The sequence below is a fragment of the Ornithorhynchus anatinus genome, chromosome 8 (genome assembly GCF_004115215.2).
Source record: "Ornithorhynchus anatinus isolate Pmale09 chromosome 8, mOrnAna1.pri.v4, whole genome shotgun sequence".
Lineage (NCBI taxonomy): Eukaryota > Metazoa > Chordata > Mammalia > Monotremata > Ornithorhynchidae > Ornithorhynchus > Ornithorhynchus anatinus.
The window spans coordinates 3345551-3359806 of NC_041735.1; the positions used below are offsets into that span (position 1 = coordinate 3345551).

Below are 14256 nucleotides of genomic sequence, written 5' to 3' on the forward strand. Positions count from 1 at the left end.
AGTCTAGACACCAAAACCAAGTCAGGAATGGCATACTGACTCTGAATCCCTCTCAGCTCGATTCTTGGCGGCCAGAGGGCGAACACATCCTTCATGTGAGCATAATCACCACTGGCCCCCATCATTCACGGCCAACCAAGCAGGCGCTGCCACCCCGTGCAGCCTCATGGCCCCACCCAGCCATCCTCTCCTCACCCAAGGCCCACCGGCTGCCGGGCGTCACCTCCCGCCCTCTTTGCCCCCGTCTCGCCCAGCCCTCTGCTTGCCTCCTTGCGCAGCTTCTCAATGGTTTTGTCCGTCTGCCAGTGCTCCTTCTCCATCTCTCTCATCGCCCTCCTCAGCTGCTCCTTCTCCTTCGTCTCCTCTTTCAGCTTCGCCATCAGCTGTTGCTGCTCCTGTGTGGTCTGGCTGAGACTTCTCTGCCAGGGAGGGGAGGGGCATAACCATCCCCTTCCTCCTTCTCCTCCTCCCGGCCTCGGAAAAGCCAGGCCTTCAAAACTCTGCTGAGGTGCCCGCCTTGACAGCCAGGGAGCCCACTCCAGCGAGGGAAGTTTTGGGTGCAGGGCATTGAGACACACAGCTCCAAGAGGGGAGCTCCCCGCAACTTTCTCCCTTCCTTCCCTCTCAAGCAGCCCAGAGAGAGGGCAGGGGTGGGGTCGCTTCCCTGGGCCTTCTGACTCCTGCTTGCAACAGGCTCAGCCTGAGGACCCCGGAAAACCAGTCAGTCTGTGCCCTGTTTTCAGATGGGGTCTCGTAGCCCAGAGAAAGCGGGCTGCCCCATCCTCCTTCTTGCCCCCTCCCATCCGCTCTCACACAGGGCAGGGAATGTGTTTGTTATTGTACTTTCCCAAGCTCTTAGAACAGTGCTCTGCAAACAGTCAGAGCTCAATAAATACCAGTCGATCTTATTAAGCACTTACTGTGGGGAGAGCACTGTACTAAACGTTTGGGAGAGTACAACAACAAACAGATATTTCCTGCCCACAATGAGCTTACAGTCTACAGCTACAGTCTACCAATGAATCCACAATTCATTGACTGATCCTGTCCTCACACCTTGGCCACCAGTATGCTCCTCTGTCCTGTCCCCTGCACTCCCCAAGGCTTCTATGATTTTAGCCTTCACCGGGGGAAACTGTGCACCAGACCCTGGGGGGAGGTGGCCCTTGACTGGCCACCCCCCCGGAGGCCTCTGGGACTGCCCAACATGAGGGAAAGGCTGCTGGAGACAGAACATCCCACCCCCTCCCCTCCACATACACACGACACCTCAGAGACCACCGACCAACCAGAGACACCCCTTTCCCCTCAGCCCTTGCCCCCTTTCTTCAAGGATGGGATCGTCGGCAGTCTGGTGGCCCACCCACAATGCACCTCCATGAATCTCCAGGAATCTCCAGGAGGCCTTCCCAGACTGAGCCCCCCGTTTTCCTCTGCTCCTCCCCACCCATTGCCCCTATTCCCTCCTCTGCTATGCCCCTTCCCCTCCCCTAAGCACCTGTGTATATTTGTACATATTTATTGCTCTATTTTAGTAATGATGTGTATATATCTAATAATAACAATGTTAGTATTTGTTAAGCACTTACTATGTGCAGAGCACTGTTCTAAGAGCTGGGGGAGATACAGGGTCATCAGGTTGTCCCACGTGAGGCTCACTGTCTTCATCCCCATTTTACAGATGAGGTAACTGAGGCCCAGAGAAGTTGTGACTTGCCCGAAGTCACATAGCTGACAAGTCGCTGAGCCGGGATTAGAACCCACAACCCCTGACTCCCAAGCCCAGGCTCTTTCCACTGAGCCACGCTGCTCCTCTAGCCACGCTGCTCCTCTAATAATAATGTTGGTATTTGTTAAGCTCTTACTATGTGCAGAGCACTCTTCTAAGCACTGGGGGAGATACAGGGTAATCAGGTTGTCCCATGTGAGGCTCACAGTTAATCCCCATTTTACAGATGAGGGAACTGAGGCACAGAGAAATGAAGTGACTTACCCACAGTCACACAGCTGACAAGTGGCAGAGCAGGAATTCGAACCCATGACCTCTGGCTCCCAAGCCCGGGCTCTTTCCACTGAACCATGCTGCTTCTCTATTCTATTTATCTATTTTGATAGTATTGATGCCCGTCTACTTGTTTTGTTTGTTGTCTGTCTCCCCCTTCTAGACTGTGAGCCCGTTGTTGGGAAGGGATTGTCTCTATCTGTTCCCAAATTGTACTTTCCAAGCGCTTACTACAGTGCTCTGCACACAATAAGCATTCAATAAACATGACTGAATTAATGAATGAATCCATTTGCTCACTTTGGGTGGGAGTCAAGGGAGCCCGGGGGAATCATGGCCTGGCACATGAGTTGCAAATTTTCTGGGGGGTGGCCAGGAGTCTAGGAAGCCATACTGTGGGTCAGAGGAGAGGGGGATGAGGAACATTTTAATGTTGTCAGCCACCTGGAGTGTGAGCCATTTTCATCCCAGGGGGTGGGCAGGGATGGTGAAGGGTGTTTGTAAGGTCAACAGCTGCCCTGACTGGAAGCCATTTCCACCCAGGCCAATCCAGAAGCCAGGAAGGGGGAGGCAGGGGGAAGCATCCAGATTCTGCTCCCAAAGGTGGTTTTCTCATCCAGGTGGACAAATTAGGAAGACAGCAGTATTGGGCATGGGAATCCTCTCTTCCACTGCAGCTGAGCTACACTGTCCTCCCCGTCACCCACGACTGGTTCCAGCTCCTCTCTGCACCATCGAAGTGACCCCAACTTGTCCTGCTTTCCACTGCCCGGGCAGGAATGAGAACAGCGTCTGCAGCATGAGGCCTCATAAACCTCAGGAAAGCTAGAGGTTGTGTAGCCACTGCTGAGGACTTTGGATCACGAGGAGAAATTCTGCCCCTCTAATCACAGCCCCCTACTGACTTTCGTTTATTGCATATTTGTCCTTGCCTCTTATTCTGTTTTAATGTTTTAGGGTTTCAGGGTTTGTTTTCTTTTTAAATGGTATTTGCTAAGCACTTACAATGGGTCAGGGTACTGTACTAAGTGCTGGGTTAGATACAAGATAATCTGTTTGAACACTGTCCATGTACCATTTGGGGCTCACAGTCTTAATCTCCATTCTAAAGACAAGGTAACAGAAGAGGTGGAGAGAAGTTAAGCGACTTGCCCAAGGTCTCATAGCAGATGAGAGGTGGAGCAGGGATTAGAACCCAGGTCTTTCTGACTCCCAGGCCCGTGCTCTATCCACGGGGCCACGCTGCTTCTCAATGTGTCTATCTCCAGCCTTCCCTTGTCCACCTTTAATTTATAGATTGTGATCCCCCAGAGAGACAGGGTCTGTGTTTAAATCCCACCTGTGGATTCCCATTGCTTAGAACAGTGCTCTGTACCCACTAAATCCCTGGGCCTAGGAAGGGTATGGAAAACAGAGGGTGTCAGGAAAAAGCTGGACTGGAAAGGGAAGCGTGGATTTTGGCAAGGCATCTCTAACTCACAACCAAGGCTGAAACCTAATCTATTCCATGGCTGCAGGCCTGGATCCGGTTTCAATGGGACGATTTACTCCAGACCACTTGTGCCCCAGGGGCAGTTCACCCAAGATCCCTAGAGTCGACTGGCAGGGCTGGCAGCCTGGGGTGGGGGGGACCCTGGGATCCTGAGTCATCTCATCGGAACCCTCTCCTGGGGGCTGAGAACCTAGGCACTGGGGGTGTGGTTTAAGGAGAGGACCGACTGCCTTGGTAACTAGTTAGAAAAGCAGCATGCCATAGTGGATAGAGCACAGGCTTAGGAGTCAGAAGGTCATGAGTTCTGATCCTGACTCCACCACTTGTCTGCTGTGTGACCTTGGATAAGTGATTTCACTTCTCTGGGCCTCGGTTACCTCATCTGTAAAATGGGGATTGAGACTGCCAGCCCCACATGGGAGAGGGACTGTGTCCAACCCGATTTGCTTTTATCCACCCCAGTACTTAGTACAGTGCCTAGCATATAGTAAGCACTTAGCAAATATCACTATTATTATTATTATTAGCCCCCCTCCTCACCCTGGGGCCCACCCCAGCCAGAACTCCGGGGTGGGGAGGCCTTTGAAGAGCGGGTTTGTGCCTCCCTCCCAGTTCAGTTCCAACTTTGATTCCCAGCCTGCCCCGCCCAGCAAAGCTCACGAGGGCCCGGCCCCGGGGACTACCTGGACATCCTCCAGCTGCTTCTCCAGCGCCCGGGTGGCTGACACCATCTCCCGGTCCTGTTCCTCGGCCCGCGCCAGGGCCTCTTGCAGCTGCTGCTTCTCCCCCTGCCATCAGAGAGCGGGCGGGTCACCCTTTCCCACCGCCACCGCCCCTCTCCACCGAGCAGAACGCACGGCAACTCCACTGCCCCGGGGAGGGAACCCCGTTCCACCCTCCTCGGAGAGTCGGCCTGGCGGAGGGTCCCCCGGCTGGACCAAGGCCCCCTTTCAATAGAATGGAAGTCCTTAAAGGTGGGGCAGTATGCTCTTGAGCCCTTCGTACAGGGCTCGGCCCTTAGGAGGGTCTCATAGATATCCCTGACAGTCACGCCAACTTCAGCCCTGAACCTCGCCTTCCTTCCTTGGGCAGTCACGGGAAGTAAAAAAGGTGCAGGGGCAGACTGGACCTCCCCAGGCTTGCCCCTTCCCTCCCGCTGAGCCTCAGCCTCACCCCTCCCTCGCACCTCCCAGGCCTGGGCCCACCCACCTGCCCTGGAGTCCTCACCTCAAGCTTCCGGACCCTTTCCCAGACCTCGCCATCGCCCCCACACACAGCGTCGACCTCGTTCTCCAGCTGCGCCGCGTCCAGCTCCAGCTCCCTAACCCGGGCTCGCAGCTTCTCATTCTCCTCCGCCAGGGCCCTCACCTGGCCCTCGGGGCCGTTGCGTGCCATCGGGCTCTCCCGGCTGGCCAGCGCCACTATGTTCTGCCAGAAACAAGCACGGGTGAGCGTCAGTCCCTGCCCTCGTGGGCACCCCCACCCAGGGAGATTCGTCACCTGCCCGGTGCCCCAACAGGTGCCACCCTGGGGTAGGGCAGCCACTTTTCCCTCATCCTGAAGGCCTAGAGTTGTGGGCCACTTGGATCAATATCTTGCACACCCCTTCTGTAGAGTAAACACCTGCCCTCAAGGTGTCTGGTCAAACAAGGGCTCCTCGTAACCCGACTGTTTCTAAAGGACTTACTTTTCCTTCTTGTGTTTCTTCAGAAAATGGAGAATTTTTCAGTATAAGACATTGTCAGATTAACGAATTCAAAGCCAGAGTCCCCATGAAGGTCTCGGAAACAAGATTTGCCACCCTTATCCTTGAAAACCATGGAACAGGCAAAAATAATTTAAGGGTTTGTCGCAGGGTCAAAGGCAGGAGGGTGGCTCAATGGGTAGGACCCTGGGTAGAGGTGGTCAGGACCACGAATCTCGGGCAAACTGCCTCCCGAGTCTGTGCCCCGTTTACCCGTCCTCCTTTTACCGGTCCTCCCACACCAGGGAGCCAGAAAGCTGAGAGTTCTCGAGCCCCACCATTGGCCCCGGCTCCCATCACAACACTGACTTCCAGCTGGCAGGGACAAATGGGGCCTGGCCCGACACCCTCTGGCTCCATGGCACCTTGGAATCCCCAAAAGGCCTCTAAGGGTGGTTCCTCTTTCTGCCTCAGCTCCTTGGGCTGGCAGTCTTCCTGGAGAAGGGTAGGGGTCATGTACCCTAAAAACCCCAACCGACAACTGGCCTTATCACCTGGCCTCTCTGTTGCCCTCTTTTCAGAGTCCAGGAAGGATTTGGGCCTGTACCGTGTATATCTGCATGAGAGAGAAGTAGCGTGGCTCAGTGGAAAGAGCATGGGCTTAGGAGTCAGAGGTCATGGGTTCTAATCCCAGCTCTGCCACTTGTCAGCTGGGTGACTTTGGGTGAGTCACTTAACTTCTCTGTGCCTCAGTTACCTCATCTGTAAAATGGGGATTAAGACTGTGAGCCCCATGTGGGACAACCTGATCACCTTGTATTCCCCCAGCGCTTAGAATAGTGCTTTGCACATAGTAAGTGCTTAACAAATACCATCGTTATTATTAAACACTATTGAATTAATATAAGCACATGCACGTCCTGCAACAAGTTAAACCTGCATCCGGCTATCTTACTGGTACAGGCTCTCATAATATCCTGGCTGGATTACTGTGTCAGCCTTCTCTCTGATCTCCCTTCCTCCTGTCTCTCCCCGCTCCAGTCTATTCTTCACTCCGCTGCCCGGCTCATCTTCCTGCAGAAACGCTCTGGGCATGTCACTCCCGTTCTTAAAAACCTCCAGTGGTTGCCTACAGACCGCCGCACGATACAAAAACTTCTCACTCTAGGCTTCGAGGCTCTCTATCACCTTGCCCCCTCCTACCTCTCCTCTCTTCTCTCTTTCTACTGCCCACCTCCTAGGCTCCGCTCCTCTGCCACCCACCTCCTCACCGTCCCTCGTTCTCGCCTATCCCGTCTACCCCTTGCCCATGTCCTCCCGCTGTCCCGGAATGCCCTCCCTCCTCACCTCCGCCAAACTAACTCTCTTCCCCTCTTCAAAACCCTACTTACTGAGAGCTCACTTCCTCCGAGAGGCCTTCCCAGACTGAGCTTCCCCTTTTCCCTCTGCTCCCTCTGCTGCCTCTCTGCCCTACCCTTCACCTCCCCTCAGCTATGCCCCCTTTCCCCCCCATTCTGCTCCTTCCCCTCTCCCTTCCCCTCCCCTCAGCACTGTGCTCATCTGCTCATTTGTATATATTTTTATTACACTATTTATTTTGTTAATGAGATGTACATCCCCTTGATTCTATTTACTGCTACTGTTTTTGTCTGTCTCCCCCCGATTAGACTGTAATCCCTAATGGGCAGGGATTGTCTCTATCTGTTGCCAAATTATACATTCCAAGCACTTAGTACAGTGCTCTGCACATAGTAATCGCTCAATAAATACTATTGAATGAATGAATGAATGCATCCAGATGGAGACCCGTCTTCTAAGCCCTCTCGTCATGACTGGAGCCCCCAAATGCCCTACACCAGGTGCTCACCAAATCTACCTCCCCCGACGGCCTGAAAATGCCCGAGTCAACTCTGGCGTCCATAAGGCCCAGAATGCCATGCTCAGTGCCAAGATTCAAGGCAGAGAACCTGGGAGGACCGAGGGACCCAAGGCAAACCCTCAGTGGGTTCATCCAAACAAACTTGGGGGACTATGGGGGTTCCCTGCCTGTGCTGGGGGTCACTTCCCCCAAGCCCTGTAGTTCACCCCCTCCCCCCATACCAACTCACTCTCCCCTCTCCCAGGTCAGCTCCGCGGGTGGCTGAGACCCAGGCCTGCAGGAGCAGCTGAATAAACAGAGGGGTTGGGCTGCCCCTCCCGCAGGGCAGGACACACAGTCAGGAGGTGGCCTAACAGCCAGCGGGCTGCCCGGCGCAAGGTCACAGGCCCTGTTTGCTTCCACACTGGACAGGAAGGGGGATTCTTGGGCCCCAAGTGGGTGAGACCCCCTTCCCCCAGCCCAAGTCTTTGCACAGAAAGCCCCCTACCCCCTACCTCCCAGCTCCATCAGGGGCCTGCCTTCCCGAGGGTCACTAGCAATAGACGGCCATCATTGCCATCTTCACTCAACTGGTGGCCCTTTTCTGGTTGCCCCTTTTCTGACCATCCTGCCCAAAGGCAGTGCCCCAAATGATAATAATACTACAACTAATAATAATAAGAATGGCATTTGTAAAGGGCTTACTATGTGTGAATAACGTTGGTATTTGTTAAGCGCTTACTATGTGCAGAGCACTGTTCTAAGCGCTGGGGTAGAAGCACTATTCTAAGAACTGGGGAAGATACAGGATAATCAGATCTGACACAATTCCAGTCCCACCTGTCTCACACATTCTAAACAGCAAGGAGACCAGATATTGAGTCCCCACTTTACAGGTGAGGTCACTGAGGCACAGAGAAGTTAAGTCCAAAATCATACAGCAGACGAGTAGGGGAGCCGGGATTAGAACCCAGGTGCTGCTTCGTGAACTGGGAGGAGGATGGACCAAACCCGGAGCAACCGAGGCAGCCAGGGAGGTTGGAATGTCTTCTCCAGCACATTCTACCCCACATCTGAGCTTCCCGTAGGGGACTGACTCCACCCCTGGGTGGGTCGGGGTCTGGCTTCTCTATACTCCAGGATCCCTCATGTTCCACACAGCCCAAATGCTGGTCTGTATAGGCAACCTGGACACCAGACTCCCACCAGTGGCAGTTTGGCTGGCCCACGGCAGGGACAAGGACAGGGGACGGGGAGGGCAGACTGTCTACCCTCCAGCCCAGATTCCAGCCTCCTCCTCCTCCAACCTGCTTTCGTCCCAGCTGTCAGGGATTGATGGGGTCTGTCACCCCCAACGCTCCTCCGTCACCGCCTACCACTCTCACGGCAACTGGGCTGGGGGAAATTTGAAAGTATCAGTCCCGGGCTACACAGCCAGCTGGCCCATGACCAGACTCGGAGAGGCCATGCTCTTCCTTATCCCTGCCCACCCTTACCCCAGCCTTATCGGGGCCAGGAGCAAGCTGGCCTCCTCCCTCCCTTCACCCCCAGGCTGACCGACTCTGCAGGGAGAGGGCAGAGGACCTCATTCCTCTTGGCTGATAACCGGACAAAGCCAACTGGGTATTGTGTCTGGAGATAACCATCAGTGTTGGGCCCAGTGAGTGCACAGACCCGCCACGCGCACACACACACACACACTCAGGCTCTCTCCTTCCCCTTCTTCCGCTTGGACCAGAGTCCAAACCAGACCACTGTTCCGGGCGGGAGGCAGGGTGAGCTTCTTGGAAAGGGGTTAACTGCAAGGCTCTCTAAGCTGCCTTGGGAATTTTTGTCCATTCAGTTGCTCCATCCAACTTTCCTGGTGCAGAAACTGCAATACCCAAACAGAGACATACTGGCACTTTCTTGGCTTCTCCCCTAACACTCACCCTCAACCAAGGCCTCTGCTCTCCACCTGGACTGGTGCCACACACAGGCTCTGTGTCCAGGGTCCAGGCACCTTCTAAGCCCTGGAGCTAGAGTGACCCCTGTCATTCATTCACTAATTCATTCAATTGTATTTATTGAGAGCTTACTGTGTGCAGAGCACTGTACTAATCACTGGGGAGAGTACAATACAACAATAAACAGACACATTCCCTGCCCACAAGGAGCTTACATTCTAGAGGGGGGAGACCGACATTAATATAAATAAATTACAGATATGTACATCAGTGCTGTGGGGCTTGGAGGGGGGAAGAGCAAAGGGAGCAGCAAGTCAGGGTGACCCAGAAGGGAGTGGGAGAAGAGGAAAGGAGGGCTTAGTCAGGGAAGGTCTCTTGGAGGAGATGGGTCTTCAATAAGGCTTTGGAGAATCATTGTCTGTGGGAGTTGAGGAGGGAGGGCATTCCAGGCCAGAGGCAGGATGCAGGCAAGGGGTTGGCAGCGAGATAGATGAGACCGATGCACAGTGAGAAGGTTGGCATTAGAGAACCAAAGTGTGCGGACTGAGTTGGAGCAGGAGAATAGCGAGGTGAGATAGGAGGGGGCAAGGTGTCTTTCTGATCTGAAAAGCAGATGGTGAGGGAGGAGGGGGTGCTCTCCACTGGGCCTCTTGTGAGTGTCAGGCGATGGGGTGCATCCAGGGGGGGACAGGCAGGACAGTCTTGGGACCAGAAATTCCCATCCCCCCGCCCCCTTTCCCTACCACAACTGGCTCCCCTCAGCCCCCTCTCCATGCCCTTCCCTTTCAAACCAGCCTCATTCAGTCACAAATTCCCATTCCAAAGAGTCCTAGGATGGGTAATTAAATGCAACTGAAGGGAGCAGGGGGTGGGGAGGAAGAAGTGGGGGAGGGGAGGCCTACAGGACTACAGCTGGTTCCACCCAAGCTCCTCAACCAGGCACTTCCAGGAGCCCCTTTAAGTCTCACCCCAATCAAGCCAAACCGAACAAGGCCTTTCCACCATGAGCCCCCATGTGGGAGAGAGGAGGCCTGTGTCTGATCTTGTTCCTTGTACCTATCCCAGCTCCCACTACAGCGTTTAGTACATTAACAAACAACAGAAGGTGCAACCAGGATGACCAGGCGGATGGAGCCTTGTCCAAAGACAGGCAGCGGGAAAGATCCCGGCCCCAGTTGTCCCCTTCACTTCCCTGATTGGTCTATCAGGACCCTTGGGGGCAGGGGAGGGGAAGAAAGGGGTGGCCAGATCTGTAGCCGCAGAAGCAGATAAGGATTCCAATTCCTGCTTTCCCAGATGGTTGGGATGATCTTATCTCTACAGAGGGCCACCCACCAGCCCTGCCTTTGCTCAGAAGCAGGTCCCTTGCAGTTCCCTCTAGGGGACGTGGAGAGAAGAGAGAATGAAAATGAAAAAAAGAATGACAGAAAGGCAGAGAGAAAGACAGAATGAGAGAGAATGAAAATGAGAGAATGAGATAGAAAATGAAAATGAGACAGAATGAGAGAGAGAGGCGGGGAAAGAGAATGAGAGCGAAAGGCAGAAAGAGAAAGAAAATGAAATGAGAACGAGAGAAAGGCAGAGAGAGAAAGAGAAAATGAAAATGAAAGAATGAAAGGCAGAGGGAGAATGAGGGTAAATGAGAAAGGCAGAAAGAATGAGAGAAAGGTATTGAAAGAGAAAATGAAAATGAGAGAATGAGAAAGGCAGAGAAAGAGAGGGAGAGTGCATGGGAAGTGAGGAGAGTTGAGGGGCTAGGGAGAGGAGGGGGCAGGTCCCCATCTCTAGTCCCGGAGGGGAAAAGTTCAGCCTGGCCGGGCTGGATGGTGAGAGTGAAAACACAACAGCAAAACAATCCCCCCCCCGCTCCATCGCCAGGCCCCTCTCTTCGACTGCAGGGCCCTCAGCCCCCACCCCAAACCACACACTCAAACGCATCTGCTGCCTGCTTGTTTCCTTGTATTGATATCTGTCTCCCCCCTTCTAGACTGTGACCCCCGGTGCCTCAGTTACCTCATCTGTAAAATGGGGATTAAGACTATGAGCCTCACGTGGGACAACCTGATGACCCTGTATCTACCCCAGCGCTTAGAACAGTGCTCGGCACATAGTAAGCACTTAACAAATTCCAACATTATTATTATTGTTATTGTGGGCAGGGATTGTCTCTCTTTGTTGCCGCACTGTACTTTTCAAGCGCTTAATACAGTGCTCTGGACACAGTAAGCGCTCAATAAATATGATTGATTGAATGAATGAATGAATGCTGTGGCCTAATAATAATAATAATGTTGGTATTTGTTAAGCGCTTACTATGTGCCGAGCACTGTTCTAAGCGCTGGGGTAGACACAGGGGAATCAGGTTGTCCCACGTGGGGCTCACAGTCTTAATCCCCATTTTACAGATGAGGGAACTGAGGCACAGAGAAGTTAAGTGACTTGCCCACAGTCACACAGCTGACAAGTGGCAGAGCTGGGATTCGAACTCATGAGCCCTGACTCCAAAGCCCGTGCTCTTTCCACTGAGCCACGCTGCTTCTCTGAACAGAGCACAGCCCTGGGGATTAGAGGACCTGGGTTCTAATTCATTCATTCAATAGTATTTATTGAGCGCTTACTATGTGCAGAGCACTGTACTAAGCGCTTGGGATGAACAAGTCGGCAACAGATAGAGACAGTCCCTGCCGTTTGACGGGCTTACAGTCTAATCCCTGTGCCTATTCGAGTCTGCTGTGTGACCTTGCGCAAGTCACTTCATTTCTCTGTGCCTCAGTTCCCTCATCTGTAAAATGGAGATTAGGACTGTGAACCCTATGTGGGACAGGGACCGTGTCCCAACCAGCGCTTAGTAGAGTGCCTGGCACATAATAAGCATTTAACAAATACCAATTATTATAATTATTACTCCTGTTCTCCATCCTACTTAGACTGTGAACCTGAAGTGGGAGAGGGACTGTGTCCAATCTTATTCACTTAATACTACTACTACTAACAATAATTATGGTACCTGTTAAGTGCTTACTATGCAATAGAGAAGCAGCGTGGCTCAGTGGAAAGAGACCGGGCTTGGGAGTCAGAGGTCATGGGTTTGAATCCCAGCTCTGCCACTTGTCAGCTGTGTGACTGTGGGCAAGTCACTTCACTTCTCTGTGCCTCAGTTACCTCATCTGTAAAATGGGGATTAAGACTGTGAGCCCCATGTGGGACAACCTGATAACCCTGTATCTACCCAGCACTTAGAACAGTGCTCTGCACATAGTAAATGCTTAACAAATACCAACATTATTATTATTATTATTATTATTATGTGCCGAGCACTGTTCTAAGTGCTAAGGTAGATAGATACAAGGTAATCAGGTTGGACACAGTCCCTGTCTCACATGGGGTGCACACTCTTAATCCCCATTTTACAGATGAGGTAAATGAGGCTCAGAGAAGTGAATAATAATTGTGGTATTTGCTAAGTACTTACTGCATGCCAGTCCAAAGGTCACACAGCAGACATGGTGGAACTTGGATTAGAACCCAGGTCCTTCTGACTCCCGGGCCTGTACTCTATCCACTGAGCCACGCCCAGATCTTAGAACAGTGTATAACACATAGCAAGTGCTTAACAAATTCCATAAAAAAAATGTAGAGGCAAGCGCTTAGTACAGTGCCTGGCATATATTAAGCACTTAACAAATACCACAATTATTACTTATCATTACTATTATTAATATACAAGTGCTAAATGCTTAGGACTGTGCTCTGCAAACAGTAAGCACTCAATATGGTTAATTGATATGCGGTAATTAGACCCGATCCCTGAACATATGGGGTGAGGGCTCGCACTGCAGTACACGGTGTGTGAAGCAGTGTAGTCTAGTAGAAAGAGCACCGGACTGGGAGTCAGGCTATCTGAGTTCTAAACCCGGTTCTGCCACTTGCCTCCTGTGAGACCTTAATTTCTCCGTGACTCATCTGTAAAGTTGTGATTTAATACCTGCTCTCCCTCTCAGACCCCGATTTGGGACAGGGACTGTGTCTGACCTGATTACCTTGTATCTACCCCAGTGCTTAGTACAGTGCTTGTTTAAGAGTTTAACAAATGCCATAGTGATTTTTATTCTGAAGGGCATGAGTGCTAGGGACAGGTGGGAGGAGGCCTGGGAAGGGGATTAGGTTCTCAACAAGCAGCTATTTTGGCACCACAATACCCTCCCCACCCCCCTCCAAGCCAAACCCCGCCAGGATTCACTCCCACCATGGCCTGGTCACGGTCAGCTCTGGGGCCAGATCCTCTGGCCAGCCTCCCTGCCTCCTCCCCTCCCCATAATTTCTGGCCACACTCTCCCCTCCCTTTCCCCCCACCACAGTTCTGCCTTCTCCTGATCTTTGAACGGGGCTCCAGGAAAGGGAACAAGCCGTGGGCTGCCAGCCCAAACCAGCTCAGAACTGGCCGGTCCTCTCTCACTGGAGCGGGGGGGGGGGGGGGGGGGGGGTTAGGTCCAAGCAGGGCCAGCTGGACATCCAGTCAACACCCTGGAGCCTGAGGGGGGGCTCTGGAATTGTCGCCCTCTTAGACTCACTCCACCCACTGGAATTCTTGATGATTGGAATGTTTCCCGCCTCCCATCTGCTACAGTTCCACCTAGCTTTGGTGTTCCAGTCAGCCCAAACTGCACAGCAGCCAGAGGGATGAGGGTTAGACTAATGGATTAGCCACCGCGGTCTCCCCCTGCCCAAAACACTAGGGTAGAGAGCCGGCAGTGGTGATTCCCCCCATCAGGTGCTTTGAGAGTTGGAAGAAGCTCTCCTGGGAGAGGATAGATGAGGTCTGACAGACAGGCAGGGGATTGGACTAAATGACCCTCTAGGGACTCTTCCGTTCTCAGGAAAGAGTGTTTCTCGACTTGACCGTCTTCTCCCTGTTGCTCTCCATGAAGCGGTCACAGTTTTAGCCTCAGAGAAGCAACATGGCCCGATGGATAGAGCAGGGGCCAGGGAATCAGAGGAGCTGGGTTCTAATGCCAGCGCCACCACTTATCTGCTGTGTGACCTTGGTCAAATCACTTCACTTATCCACGCATCACTCCCTCCATCTGCAATGGGGATTCAATACCTGTTCTCCCTCCTACTTAGACTGTGAGCCCCGGGTGGGGCCTATCTTCTATCTACCCCAAAGTACAGTGCTGGGCACATAGTAATCACTTAATCATTAAATAAGGGACCGGCCCCTTCCTCCCACAAACCTAAATTGGTTTTTGAAGGCAGCTGGTCTCGAGCACTCTA

The 14256-nt window shown here is 52.8% G+C and overlaps 1 protein-coding gene across 3 annotated transcripts in view; it reads right to left on the reverse strand.

Moving 5' to 3' along the window:
- The window catches only part of CGNL1 (cingulin like 1), a 70977-nt gene that overhangs the window by 11599 nt on the left and 45122 nt on the right, over nucleotides 1–14256 (reverse strand). For all 3 annotated transcript variants that reach the window (XM_029070216.2, XM_029070217.2, XM_039912951.1), the window contains exons 9-11: nucleotides 4722–4922; nucleotides 4178–4282; nucleotides 267–419 (exon numbers count right to left, since the gene is read on the reverse strand). In XM_029070216.2, the coding sequence (XP_028926049.1) occupies nucleotides 267–419; nucleotides 4178–4282; nucleotides 4722–4922 (459 nt within the window). The remainder of the gene's footprint in view (nucleotides 1–266; nucleotides 420–4177; nucleotides 4283–4721; nucleotides 4923–14256) is intronic.